Source organism: Crocodylus porosus, unplaced genomic scaffold, assembly GCF_001723895.1.
Source record: "Crocodylus porosus isolate Cpor-Errol unplaced genomic scaffold, CroPor_comp1, whole genome shotgun sequence".
In the NCBI taxonomy this organism is placed as follows: domain Eukaryota; kingdom Metazoa; phylum Chordata; order Crocodylia; family Crocodylidae; genus Crocodylus; species Crocodylus porosus.
In genome coordinates, this window is record NW_017728947.1 from 12319463 (window position 1) to 12334430 (window position 14968).

Genomic DNA, 14968 nt, shown 5'->3' on the forward strand with positions numbered 1-14968 from the left:
TCTCCATATTGTCCACATCCCTCTTGAAGTGTGGCGCCCAGAACTGGACGCAGTACTCCAGCTGCGGCCTGACCAGTGCCGTGTAGAGGAGGAGCATCACCACCTTGGACCTGCTTGAGATGCATCTGTGGATGCATGATACGGTACGGTTGGCCTTCCTGACTGCATCCGCACGCTGCCGGCCCATGTTCATTTTAGCATCAGTGATGACTCCAAGATCCTTTTCTGCCTCTGCTGACGAGAAGGGAGTTCCCCAGCCTGTAGGTATGGTGCTGGTTGTTCCTCCCCAGGTGCATCACCTTGCACTTGTCAGTGTTGAATCCCATCCTATTCTCATCCGCCCACCGCTGTAACCTGTCTAGGTCTGATTGCAGCCTATTCCTCCCTTCTAGCATGCCCACATCCTAGTGTCATCAGCAAATTTTGAAGAGGGTGCTTTTTACCCCCTCGTCCAAGTCACTGATGAAGATGTTGAACAGTGCAGGCCTGAGGACTGAGCCCTTGGGTACCCTACTACTCGCATCCCTCCAAGTCAAAAATGACCTGTCCACCACCACTCTCTGGGTGCAGCCCTTCAGCCAGTTGGTGACCCATTTGACTGTAGGTGTCAACACCACAGTCCCCTGACTTCTTAACAAAAACGGGGTGAGAGACAGTGTTAAAGGTCTTCTGGAAGTCCAGGAGGATTATGTCCACTGCTACCCCTGCACCTAGGGATTTGGTGACGTGGTTGTAGAAGGCCACCAGGTTGGTCTGACAGGACCTGCCTCTAATGAACCCCTGTTGGTTGCCCCTAAGCATAATTTCCCCTGCTGGCCCCTCGTGGACATGTGCCTGAATAACTTTCTCAAAAAGCTTGCCCAGGATTGAGGTAAGACTAACTGGCCTATAGTTTCCTGGGTCCTCCTTCCTCCCTTTCTTGAAGATGGGAACCACATTGGCCCTCTTCCAGTCCTCTGGCACCACACCAGAGCACCACGAGTGCTCGTAAAGCCGTGCCAGGGGTCCTGCAATGACCTCAGCTAATTCCCTCAGCACTCTGGGGTGGAGATCGTCCGGACCAGCTGATTTGAATACATCCAGTCCCTCCAGAAGTTCCCTGACTAGTTCCTCACTGACCCTTGGCCTAGGTGCGCCTCCCCAGGGGCCTGAGGGGGGGCCCAGAGGGGGGTGGCTGTTCCAGCCCCTGCTCAGGAAAATGGAAGCAAAGAAATCATTAAATATGTTTAGCTTTGTTATCTGGTGTGATGACCAAATTTCCTAGCGTGTCCTGCAGGGGCCCCACGTTACCCGGAACCTTCTTTTTGGCCCCTGTGTATTTAAAAAAGGACTTTTGTTGTCCTTGATCCGGGAAGCTAGTCCTAGTTCCATCTCCACCTTGGCCTTCCTGACTGCCCCCCTGCATCCCTGAGCAACTGCAGTATAGTCCTCCCTGGGGCTGGCCCCTCCCTTCTATTGGGTGTGCACCTCCCTTTTAGCTAGAAGACATTCCTGGATGCTTTTGGTGAGCTATGGGGGGCTTTTGTGCCCTCCTGCCCCCTTTTTGATCTGTGTTAGGATTACTTCCCTTTGGGCTTGGAGGATGGTCTCCTTAAGGAGCAACCACTCTTGGACACCTGGCTCCCCTCCCCTCTGGGACCTCAGTGCTTCCCTGACTATTCTCCTTAGCTCATTTGAAGTTCACCCTCCTGTAATCTAGGGCTGCTGCCTTGCTGCAGGCCTTTGCCATCTTGTGCTGGATGGTGAATTCAGACCTAAGATTACCCAGGGCATATCACTTTAAGAAAATCTTCTTGTTTGTGTTGCTGATAGAAATCAAGCTTTGAAATTCTATAACTTTCTTTCACTACTATCATCTGACTGTCAGCATGTTTTGTTTCCTTCAGTTTGGATAATTAAAATGGAACTGTACCATCTCTTTCCTAGGGGTCATGGATTGGTATGTTTCTGCTGTATTTACAAGTCAAAGTAAGGTTTTAATTGCTGCCTGTCTTTTTATTTTTAAATTGTAATGACTTGATTGTGGGCCACTGGACAGTGCTTTTCTAAAATTAATCTAGAAACAAAACAGTGAAAAGAGTATTTTGGCATTAAGCAATTACTACTGTACACTCAGCTGCTGTTGCCAGATATTTTTGCAAGTACGCTAGCACTGCTATTTTAGAAGACTTACCACATAAAGTAGAAGTAGGATATAGTAGAAACTCGAAAATCATGCTTCCATGTCAGTCTGAAGCAATAACTCAGCTGCTGCATGTTTGTTTTGTTTTTTGTTTTCTTCTGTGTTGTTGGGTTGGGTTGGGTTATTTGTCAGCTTGTTTTTTCACTCTCCAATAAGAGGGTACAGCTGCTCATTGCACTTACGTTGCAGGTTTTGGACAGCATTAACAAAGCCTGGGTTTGGGTTTAGGTGTTTAATCCCAACTCTCTAAATCTGGCTCGTGCCCCCATCCAGACACCTGGGAAGATGCATCTTCCCTGAATGTTCTTACACAAACTTCATTTGCAAGCAACACTCAACTAAAACATGATTTACTACAGGGTAGAGGTATAAATGGAACCTTAGAAAAAGATCTTAATTATTAAACATTTAAGGAAACCTAAACATTTAATAGTCTAAGTCTTTTATGTGACTGGAAAAATGGTTTTACACCCCAGGAGTCCCTTGCCCCCCCATCCTGGAACCCTCAATCACACCCTGCACTACGCTGCCCCCACCCTGCCATCCTGGCACTAATTCCTACCTGTTGCCTGTCTGGCCTGCAGCTCTGTCCTGGCTGCACTGCCCCCTCCCTCTCTCTCACAGGTGCATCAGACTGCCTGGGGGTTGTACAGCCCTGCCTACTTTCTAGGTGAGCAGCCATTACAGGCAGGTGACAACTGGACATTGGTAGCATGTGGCTGGGGGAGGGGACTACAGAGGATCCCTTAAGGGTCACAAAGCTCTGACAGATTGCCAAGCTATGCTCCCACCTGGAGACAAGCTGGTGCTGCTCTGCTCTGTCAACACTTGCATCCTGCCTCAACTAAGCTCAGTTTCTTATCTCAATTTTTTTTATGGATTTTACAAATGAGTATTTTTATCCTTGTTTTTATGAACTCTGTGTAAATTTATAGACAGTTGGCAATCATGCCTGGAGGTCAGCAATATTTTTCTAGCAGCAGCAACCATAATGGCTGACCTCTGAAGGAGGCTGGCACTAGAAACTGGCTGCCTCTTGGTGCTTCTTCCCATCACCTGGCTGTGGTGCAGTGCCAGCAGAGCCTTTCTTCCACTGAATGCTGCCAAATCCATGGCTGCAGGTTGAATCTGGCTCATGGGCTATATGTAGGTTGCCAACTGATTTCCTTAGAGCAGGGGTCACTCCTCTTCTGTGTACTCCTCTCCCCCTCCCCCCCTCCCTTTTGGGACTTCATACTTCTTAACTTGCTCCATGCTTCCTCTGCCTCTCCATCTTTTTTGTAATGATCCCTAGTATTTTTTCACCCTGTCAGGTCACTTGCTACTTATTTCAATTAAATTCTTAACACTGAATTCTCAGGACTCCCTGCTGCTGCACACTCCAAGGTGGAGGGCATTGGCGGGGGGGGGACACGCACGTCCCCCCTGCCAGACTTGTGCTGGGGCAAATGTAGGCTGGCTGCTGCAGGCTTGGGGCTCCCTGCCCTGCTGCTGTTACCTGGGAGCTCTGCGTTGGTCACACCACTATGGTAGACTACCCTTTGCCTGCCTGGCAGCAGCATGGTGTTATGCTCTCACCCGCTGGTCCCAGGCAGGTAGAGGGTGTGCGGCTGGCATGGGGCTCCTGGGGTGGGGAGGGGAGGCAGCAGGCTGGGAATGCCCTGAGCCTGCAGTGGGCAGTCTGCATTTGATGCTGCTTTGCTCCAGCCTTGCCCCTGGGGGTGGAGGCTGGGCATTAAGGCTGTGCAAAGCTTTGGTCCCCAATTTTTGATTTGGCAGGGATTCAGTCCAAATCTGAATTGAACCGGAGGATCCTTTAATCTCTCTGAATTGATTCGGAAAGATTCGACGATTCGGACACAACTTTTAAATTTTTTTCTACATACCTCTAGTAGTAGGCAGCTTGTGAATGCTGAGATGCTGGGGCTCATGAAGCTCAGAAGCACAGGGGGCTTCCCCAGCGCACTTGGCAGCAGACCCGGAAGTAGACCAGAAATACTTGTCGGTCTTCTGGGGAGCACACTGGGGGGCCCCCCTGCACCTCCCAGCTTGGTGACTGGTGCCTCCTGGGTCTGGGGGGTGGGCATCTGGGGTCCCCCTGTGGCCCAGCACTAAGCCAAGGGGTGCGGGGGGGGGGGCCCCCTGCATGCTCCCTGGTGGACCTGGAACTGGACTGGACCCAGCATCACAGTGTTCACAAGCTGCACTGGGTACCTCAAGGTATGTAGAAAAAAACACTTAAAGCTGTGTCTGTGTCTGAAATAGCTGATTCTCAATCAGCACTGAATCTTCAGATTCAGCCGAACTGAACTGGGGACAGTGATCTGAATCAATTAATCGAATCGCTGTCCCTAATTCAGGCTGAATCTGAATCGAGTAGGGCCCTCTTCACACACCCCTCGTAGGCATGTGTTCTGCCTCTTCATCTTGAAAAGGTGCTCTCCCTAACTGGCAGGGCTGACCCCATGCAACAAGATTGGGCCCTGGCTGAGCCATCGCTGCATGAGTGCATCACGCTTCAGCCCTGCACAGCAGGGTTAGGCTCATGGATTGTATCTGGGCCATGGACCAACCTGGCATTGCTCATCCGGCTTGTGGGATGGAAAGGTTGGGCACCATGTTTTTCAATTGTCTGAAGGCAGGGAACTTATCTGGTCACTTTCAGCAGAAGACTGATCTCAACTCTTTAGGCTGCTGCAGATGGAGATTGAGATTCCAACCCTATTTAGAGTAGGGCAAGTAGGAAGTTGGGATGTCTGCTTGTTGGAAATGTTTCATTTTTGTCTTAAAGAGCTGCTCTTGGCTCAGTGCTATTAAATATTTTTGGGTTGGAAGAACAGTCTACTGGCAAAGATGTAATACCAATTCATAGGGTGGTAAATAAAGATCACTTGCCAAGGAGTCTAGATTTCTGTATAAACTGATTTAATCCCCACATAGATTTAAACTGTGCACTTTGAATGTTACGTATTTTAGTAACATGCTTTTAATTTATCATTAAATAACCTATTTAGTTACAAAAAAAAAAAAAAGCTTTATCCCTTTTCTCATATGCCCTTTATTTTGTACTAGTTTCAAGCCTATCTGTCTCCAAACCTTCCACCTCTACCCGGTCTCCTTTTGCTGGCTGTCTTTTTGAGATGGCTCCTGGGCATCCAGTTAAACATCTTATAAACTGCACTTTATACCCCTGCTCCCAGTCCTCTGTGCATCTCCCAACTGACCAGTCTGCTGTCTATCAGCTAAATTAGTGTCATTTTTTTAGTCATCTTTTATTATTTGTGCCCTGCCAGAATCTGTTGCTAGTTTTTTATCCCTAAAGCTCCTTTTTGTCCCCATTCTTACTGTTACAATAATCAAGGCTAGAAATATTTAACTTTTTTGCTTACACTTGCAGCAAGCGACTTGCTTGCTCATTTCCCCCCCTTCTCCTTTTTGTCCAAAATTTACTGTTAAAGTCTTTCCTCTCATCCCACCAAGCTATACTCCCCGACTCCTGAACTTCTCATAAGCTTCTATCCTATAATAAAATTAATACTTAATGAATGCCCTGCTTGCTGCTGCCACCAGTGCTGTCTGACTTCCTTTTTTTTTTTTTCTGCTCTTTGTATTCGCACCATCCTTTTAACTACCTGTCCTCCATCTCCTTTTTGGTACTTTTTAAAAAATATTCCTGAGTCTCAAAGCTTCCCTGCTGTGTTTGTTTGCCAAGAAAACACCAGTTTTTTTCCTGGATCTGATGGGAACAGAACTTAAGAAGTAATCTGCCAAATGCTGTTTTTGGGCCTATTTGGTTAGCATTACTTGTTGCCTTTGATTCACCTGGGGAATAACTCAGGTGTTTTTCTGTTTGAGCCATTCACTGTGTTTTGAGGGCAGTACTACTTCATTTTCTGAGACTGGGGTTACGTATCTGGAGTACTGCCCTCTTCATGGTTTTATGGAATTTAAGCCAGCTGCTGAAGCATCCGTGCTTCATTTGACACATTCACAAAGAACAACTGTTTGGCTTTTCAGCTTTGCTGTCTTGTTCAAAAAAGTTAGTTAATTTTGCTTTGTAAAAACCAAGTGTCATAGCTTTTTTTTTACTCTCAAGTTTGGTTGGGACAGTAGAAAGGAGGGAGAACTTTTAACCAAAACTGAAAGGTGTTGTTGGGATTGCCACATTATTTAGCAGACTAGAGTTTTATGTTTTGGTTTGAGTGAGGTAGTGGATTCAGGTCTTCCTAGTCAAGGAGAAAAGCCTGATCACATGAACTGTTATAGAAAATGTAAAATGGCTTGTAGGAGCTATGGGATTCTTTCGAATCACTCCTGTACTTAACTTGTATTTGAAACAGATTTTTTTTTATCTTTCTTTGTGTGGTGTAGGTAGCTTGTTTTATTTCGTTAGCACGAGGGAGGTTGGGTATTGTCAAAGAGTATTAAACTATTGAACATTGATGGCACAATATTGTATACGAAACATGACAGGGATACAGGCATACATTTGTATGCAAACATTGGTAAGTGTGTCATTTGGGACATGCCAGTGAAATGTTTTGAAGCTTATTTTTAATGGTTATTTATTGTTTCAGGTAACACAAGAGGAGGGTCAGCAGCTAGCACGACAACTTAAAGTAACATATATGGAAGCCTCAGCAAAAATACGATTGAATGTAGACCAAGCTTTTCATGAACTTGTCAGAGTTATAAGGTAGGAGAAGTGTTCCACAAGAACTTTGATATTCTGAGTTTAATGACTGCTGTCTTGGAGAAGAAAAAGGAGCCTGGAAAAACTAGGTCAAATTCTGCTTGCAGATGTGCACTGTAAATGTCAGCTAATGCTCTGCTGTCTTTGAGAGAGGTACATGTTAGGAAAGGCTATTTAATGGGTATGCCATGTCAATTCGAACAAATTTTGCCTTACCCAACACCAGAAGTCTTGAGATTTTGAGCCATACCATAAGTGCAATTTGTTTAACTTTAAAGATTTTAACACAATGAACAGTAACAGAGCATCTCTTGGTAAAGTTGAGTGTGTTTTTTTTTTTTTTTTTTAAAGAAAAAAGGTAAACACTGTATGCACATTACATCTCTGTGGGGCCCTGAACTGTTCACGGAGTCAAAACATTAAGCTTTATCTCTAATGCGTCACGATGGAGTTTAGACATTGAATCCCCCATAATGTTTTAGACACTGAATCCCCCACCATGCCCCAGTCTGGAAAGGTTCCAAAATAGGCGCATAGGCTATGAAGTGTACTTGTCCAGAAAGCTCTAATATCATAGGAGACTTTAACAAGTAACTCTTCTGCAGAGAAGTATGCAACTTTTTAGAAATAACTTGTTTTCTCTATACAAAGTTACAGTGAAAAGGTTGAGTAGATAGTTTTATATGCCTTGAACAGAGCCAACTGTTAGTCGAACATAGGCAATGAGTTCCAGACATGCTGGCTCCTTACCATGCACAAACTGGTTTCCCCTCCTATAAGTGCCTTAGCCAGTTCTATTAAAACAGTATGGCGGTGGGGGGGGGACAAAAAATAAAACCTAGACCATAAGGTAGGGAGGGGGAGTTGGTAGTACAAGTGAGAATTTTTGTCTACAGAGGAGGGCGCTTTGAGGGATAAGTAGGATAGCCACTGGGAAGCGGCTCTGCAAATTTCTGTTTTTTTTAAAGTATGGAAGCATGCATGTGTGCATCTTGTAAAAACACTTTGCCACCCACCCATGCAAAAGCCTTCAAATTTCTTCCCCTTCAGTCCCCCGCACACAAGCTCATTCCTATGCTTTCTGCCTTTTTAAATCATGTTTCTCATTATGCCAGTCAGGAGAAGTGGGATGCACTTGCTCTTGCGAGTGCTTGCTCCCTCCTCTTCCTCCCCAAAGCTCTAATACTCCAACCTGGCCAATGCTACCAGGACTTGTGAAGTGGGGGGAAAATGGGTTAGTCTACAGGCAGCATTGAAGAAAGAGCAGCAGCTGGGTAGCATATGTTATTGTTCCTGGCCTTTACCTGTTCTTACTCCACTTCCTTCCTGTTGGGTTGTATCCTGTGTGTTTTTGGTTTACTTGAAATCAAAATGAGGGTTTTTTCCCACCCATTCAACATGGGAGGAGCCCCTCATCTTGGATTCAAGTACAAGGTGAAGTGGGGAGGGGCAGGCAGCTGCTGTAGCTCCAACTGGCTCAGCCTGGGTTGAACAAGTCATAGCTGCAGCAGCTGCCTATCTTCCCGCCTCCCCTTAAGCTTCTACCTTCTTGCCTTTGCTCTTTACTGTCACATGCAGCTCTGGCTCCGGCTCCATTCCCTCCCAGGCATGGAGCACATGCAAGCTGTGGTCCCTGCCTGGCCATGCAGTGTAGTGGCAGTTTACAGCTTGGGATGCTGCTGTATGGCTAGGCAGTACCAGAATTTGCATGTGCTCCATGCCTGGGAGGGATTGGAGCTAGAGCTGTACCTGACAGTAAGCAATAGGGGATGGAGGGAGCAGAGGTTGCAGTGTGGGGAGGGGACAGAGGTTGGACATGCAGGCAGCTGGAGCATAAGCACTATAGGGGGAACCTCTGGCTGCTATTTTCCCAGCTGCAGCAGTTGGGAGACCAGATTTTCAAGATGACCTTCCAATAATTAGATTCTATACATGAAAATTTATAACACTTTTCTTTTATACATTTTTCCAGGTATAGAATCTAATTACTAGGGTATCTTCCTAAATTCAAAATAATCTTGGATTCAGGTAAGTATGGTAAATGAAAGTCAGTGAAAGTGAATTGGAAGGCATCAGCGGATGGTGATGACAAAATGCTGATTTTGCTTCTAAATGGAAAGAGGCAGACTAGCAGAATAAACACCAATGAACTCCAAGAAAGCAGAAGTCAATAGACTTAAAATTGCTAGGTAAAATACCATGGGAAACCAGCATAAGGAGAAAAAGATATTCAGGGGAACTGTTCTTTTGTCATGAAAAGAGAATGCCCCCCACCTATGCCCTCCTGGACGAGTGGCGGGAGTTGCCAGAACAAGTGGTGGGAGCAGCCCCTGCCCCTGCTCCCCGGATGAGCTGCGGTTCAGTCCTGTGCCTGTCCCAGCTGGGCAGCATTTGCCCCAGCCCCCCTCCTCCCTCACTGCAGGGTCCTTGATCTGCCTGCACCCCCCCGCCCCCACCACAACAGACTTGCCAGCTGCATGCAGCTTTTCAAGCTGCAGGGTTGGTATTGGAAATCAGAGCAGTATTGGCTGATACAACTCCTTAAAATTCGGCTGTCAATATTGGCCCCAAAAATCTGTATTGGTGCACCCCTAGAAAGGGCCATAGCTATTTTCATCTAGGAATACTGTGAACATTACATAGTACTTGCCCAGTCTTTGGTTATACCACAGCAGCCTGCTTTCTTGTCCCTTGCCCCATGGATATTTAGAAGACTAAGAACTAGACTTGACCTGAAAACCCTGCCGGTCAACAAAAGCGAGTGACATGAAGTTATGTAGTAAACTTGTACATTAGTATGCATTAGCCACATTTTCTAAGCAGAGCTCTTTTGTTATGGTTTTTATAGACCATAACACCATGGGTCCCAGTCCTAAAGTGCTACTGCAGTATAAACAGTAAAACTTAACAGCTGTTAAGATCAATTTTGCTGTTGCGATGGCATCCGCAACAAGTTACTAAAGTTGTATAGAAGATTTGAATTGGACTAAACAAAATTAACATGAAATTCATTTTTTGCAGGAAATTTCAAGAGCAAGAGTGTCCTCCTTCGCCAGAGCCAACACGGAAAGAAAAAGACAAGAAAGGCTGCCATTGTGTTATTTTTTAAGAATCCCAAGAATCAAGCTATCAACTGCCAGATTTATTTCTTTTTCCACCATTTTAGATCACTTTTGGTATCTGTCTAGCCTTATATGTGCATGTCTTGTATATGGTCACCAAATAGCCTTAGTCCAAGAAGCTGGCTGAATACAGTCCTTGAAGACAGCTCGGTCATCTTGGGGCAGACTTCAAAGCAAAACACTAAGGCTGCTTCTTTAATACCACAAGTCCTTCTTTCTCTCCCTGTTAGAGCTTGCACCTTTGTGGAGCCTATTCATGAAGGAGATGAAACAAAACCTTGGAGGACAAGGTGTTTTAAGTTTCTTATAAGTTATCTTTTTGTGAATTAATTTATTTTCTTGGTATTTCATTAGCTGTTATCAAGGAGACCTCGAATCAAAGTATAGAGCATAGTTTTTGTTATTTTTAATCTAAGGGTTAATTGGCTTCTTGCCCTGAGGTTAAGTTAGACTTTTACAATTCAGCTAGCCTTAAGAAACCAACACTGAATGCAAAACGTTAGCAAAAATGTTTCAGCTCTTGTTTACGCTGCAGCTTTTCTTCAGTGGCCAAAACTGTATTTATTTTATGGATCCAGAATAGCTTCAGGATTACTACTACTACTACTACTACTACTACTACTATTATAATATGGCCAAATACCTGAGCTCCTTCTGGATTTCGGCATTTCAGTAATTGGAAAATTTTACATTAATATTGGAAAAAGATTCATGTGTCTTCCTTTGTATTTCTGGGTAAGGGAGTCCAGAAAACTTAAAACTAGCTGTTTTTTTGTTTCATGTAATATAAAAAGATGAATTTGATCTTTCCATTGTCAGAGATGATTAAATGTTTTTGCTATATACTTTTATACATTATTTTCTTATCAAACTAGTTAACAAGTATTTTTATATGTTTGTAAGCAAATATGCTTTCACAGCATAACTTGTGTATATGTAAAGATGAGTATTTAATTCTCACAGTTCACTTTTAACTGACAAAATAATGTGGGATTTGCCGAACTGTGGTAGAACTTCTCCTCAATGTTCTAGTTATACCCAGCAATGGCCAATCATGTGCCTGCCCAGCATACCTGTAGAGTAAAATTTAGTGTGTTCTTTTTCAAATCACTTTCAGTATCACTTACTATAGACTGACTCTTATGTGAATTATTAAACGGTAAGACTTTTTTAACTGACTGTTTAGTTTAACTGTGGATGGTTTTTGAATTTTGACTTCTGTGGATTGTGTTTAAACAATTCAAGAGTATGTTCCCTGATCTTGAAATACTGAGTGGTATTGCACAGTTGTCACCTTGTTGAATGTGTACAACGGCTCTATGAAGTTTGATTATTAAGCAAACCCTTATATGACTTCAGGTGCTAGAATTAAAGATGATCTAACCATTATGAAAAGGTAAGAATGCTGTTTTCTCTGTTAGTCCAGTCTTTTAAAATCTGAATCTTGTGGGACAGAAGGGTTTAAATGGGGGGCGGGGGGGAGAGATTTGTAAAGTTGAAAATAGCTTGAAATTTGGCTTGGATATAACCAGAATTGGCTTGAAAACTTAGCATCCTAACTCCCTGTGGTGAGATGTCCAATAATTAATAGCAGAGGACTACTGAAGTGGTTTGTTCATAAATCTGACCATTCAGAATAAACCCTCTGGCATTTATCATATGCCAAAATAACCAGAGCAGTGAAGAAATTCTCTACAACTCTTCTATGGAAAGTGTTATATCCTGGCTTGTGATGTTTCTCTGCTGTGCAGGTTTCCAAGTATCACTTTTAGCTTTAAGTTTTTCAATAGAAGGCACAGAGTGGGTCATTGACTTTGACTTTACACACAAACCATGGCTCTGGGGTGACATGGGTACTAAGGCATACAGTTGACAGCCCGGAGGTCACAAGGTTGAGGTCCTAGCAGAAGTGTTCATGGTGTGGCACTGTCAGACTTCAACAGATTTGTGAATTCTGCTATGTACCTTGTCACAAGGATGCAAGAAGGAAGGAAGGAACCAGGCTCTTTGAGACCAGTGTTTTTACAGTTATCTAAGTTGTCATCTGGCAAGGGACAGTTGTTGTGCAACATGTAGAAAATCTCAAATAGAGGGAACAGTGAAAGCATTTGGCAGACATGCTACACTCTATTCCAAAACAAATTAAGAAACTACAGCCTTTACCATAGATGGTTTTCTATCTTTTTAAATATGTAAAGCACTTGGATTAAGAGGAAGCATTAGTTTGTCTTGTGAACAAAATTTAAGGTCTCCCTGGATTTTTAGTTTTCTTTTGCCTAGCAAATATGCACAATTTCTTACCAAATGCAACTTCTGAAAAGAAGATATTCCGCAGACCTGACCATCAAGCTTCCACATGCCCTTCTTCCCCAAGTAAAAACCATTTCACTGTGGATGGATGGAGCCTGGTAACTTCCCATCTATTCTGACAGGTTAGTAATGTCAGTGGTACACTATAGGAAGTTAAGTAGTGTTGGAGTTGTAAGGATATGCATATACTAGGCTAAAAAAATATAAAATATACATTTATGGCTCAGTGAGTCATCCATTAATTCATAAGGAACATGATTTTCCTGTATCTGTATAATGACTTGATTATCCATTTAAGAAGCATTCAGACTTTGCATTGAGGTTCTCATGGGCCATTGTTGGGCTTAAGGTGCAGGACTATTGTAGATAGACTAAAAGTTTTTTGAACCAGCCTGACCATAACTGTCCCTCCATCTGGAAGCAGCGTAACTGTTGAGCATTTACATGTATATGCAGTGCCGTAGAATCTGATCGAAGTAGACTGCTGGCTGTTGCTTAGCCAGAAAAGCAAGCTAGTTAGCTGGGTTCAGAGTGGTGGAAAATCCCCACCCCAGCTATACTGTTCATATAAAACAAGGCAGAAGTGGTACTGGGCCCAAAGAAAATTTTAAATACTCCAGTGGCTGGTTCATCTTGCACAAGACATTTGATTACTAGCTTGATTTCAAGAAAATGTGTTGCAAAGGGAACAAACAAAAAACAGTAGTTCAAATAACAAATAATGAGCCTGAAGCTTCCCAAACCTGGCTTCTGTTCAGGGGCACGTGTGAGACCAAGGCAGTCCACAATTTAAAAATTGCTTCTGCATGGCTCCTATAAAGCAGTGTCAGTAGGTACCGTTCTTTTTCAAGTGGCTCTTCTGGCTAAGCTCAAGGCCTGCCTCCTTTTGTTTCTTGAAGCGTTAAGTAAGGAGTCAGTACCCCAAGTTCTGACTTGAGGCTGCAGCCACTTACAAGTTACTGGTTTCTCTGGAACAATGAAGTGCTTCATAGATTTCATAGACATTAGGGATGGAAGGGACCTTGGAAGATTGAGTCCAGCTCCCTGCCAGAGGGGCAGGAAGTCAGCTGGGGGTCATAGGATCCCAGCAAGATAAGCATCCAAATTTTCTCTTGAAGGTTTTCAATGTAGGTGCTTGAACCACCTCTGATGGCAGGCTGTTTCAGACCTTGGGGGCTCGAACAGTTTTTTTTAAAAAAAAAAAAAAAAAAAAAAAAAATTCTTCCTTATGTCCAGCCTGAAACAGTCTCACAGTAGTTTTATAACTGTTGGACCTCGTCATCCCTTGGGGCACTCTCTGGTGAACAAATATTCCCCCAGTATCAGGGGTGACCACCAGTATAACTTGTAGGTGGCCATCAGGTCACCCCTGAACCTGTGCTTTTCCAGGCTAAAGAACCCCATAGCTCTCAGCCTGTCGTCATAAGGTCTGTTTTCCTGACCTCTGATCATGCACGTGGCTCTTCTCTTGACTTTTTCAAGCTTTTCCACATCCTTTTGAATTGTGGGGCCCAAAACTGGACACAGTACTCCAGCTGCGGCCTCACCAAGGCCGAGTACGAGGGGAGAATGATGTCCCGAGATTTGCTTGAGAAGCATCTACGGATGTAAGCCAGCCTTTTGCTCACTTTACTAGCTGCAGCATCGCATTGCAGGCTCACATTCATCTTGTGGCTAGTGATGACCCCCAAGTCTCTTTCTTCTATAGTGCTAGCCAGCACAGCACTGCGAAGCCTATAAGGATGCTGCAGGTTTTTCCTCCCAAGGTGGAGAACCTTGCATTTTTCAGTGTTAAACACCATCAGGTTCTCATCCTTAATGAAGATGTTGAACAATATGGGTCCAAGGACAGAGCCTTGGGGGACCCCACTGGTCACAGGGCACCATGACAATTGACTTCAGTAAATTACCACCCTCTGGGTCTGACTACAGAGCCAGTTTCCCAGCCAGTGGATCGTGGTGGACCCAAGGCCACAGTTGGCCAGTTTTGCCAAGAGGTGATCATGGGATACCAGATCGAAGGCTTTTTTGAAGTCAAGATGTATGACATCATATATCTTGAGGTCACCTGGTCGTAGAAGGAAATGAGATTGGTCAAACAAGACCTACCCGCAATAAACCCATGCTGGCTATTCCTCAGGATGTTGGCATCGGCCAGTCCATTAAGGATGGCCTCTAATAAACTTTTCTAAGATCTTCCCCAGGATAGAGGTCAGGCTGATGGGCCTGTAATTTGCCAGATCCACTTTCCTCCCTTTCTTGGCATTAGGCACCACATTGGCCTTCCAGTCTTTGGGCACTACACCAGAGCGCCAGGAGTTCTCAAAGATCTGTGCCAGAGGCTGGGCTATGCTGCTCACCAGCTCCTTGAGTACTCTGGGGTGTAGATTGTCAGGGCCAGCTGACTTGAATGTATCCAGCCTCTCAAGGTGTTCCTTCACTGATGAAGCTGTTCCAGCATTGATGGAGGGCAGGGGATCTCCTTCACCCACAAGGGCAAAGTTTGCCACAAGGGCAAAGTTTTGCATACACAGTTTTTAGTGGAGCTTTCTTCTGAGATTCATGTGGAGGATCAGTCTGATTCTCACTTCACTCTCTATCAAAAGTCAGAGACCCACACATCAAGTCAGATGGTGCTCTAAATTCACCTATGTAATATTT

At 44.4% G+C, this 14968-nt stretch overlaps 1 protein-coding gene across 1 annotated transcript in view; it reads left to right on the plus strand.

Moving 5' to 3' along the window:
- The window catches only part of RRAS2 (related RAS viral (r-ras) oncogene homolog 2), a 29330-nt gene extending 17943 nt beyond the window's left edge, over positions 1–11387 (plus strand). Inside the window, exons 4-5 of the mRNA XM_019552227.1 lie at positions 6760–6878; positions 9897–11387. Coding sequence (XP_019407772.1) covers positions 6760–6878; positions 9897–9984 — 207 coding nt within the window. The 3' untranslated portion in view covers positions 9985–11387. The remainder of the gene's footprint in view (positions 1–6759; positions 6879–9896) is intronic.
- Positions 11388–14968: the final 3581 nt, after the last annotated feature.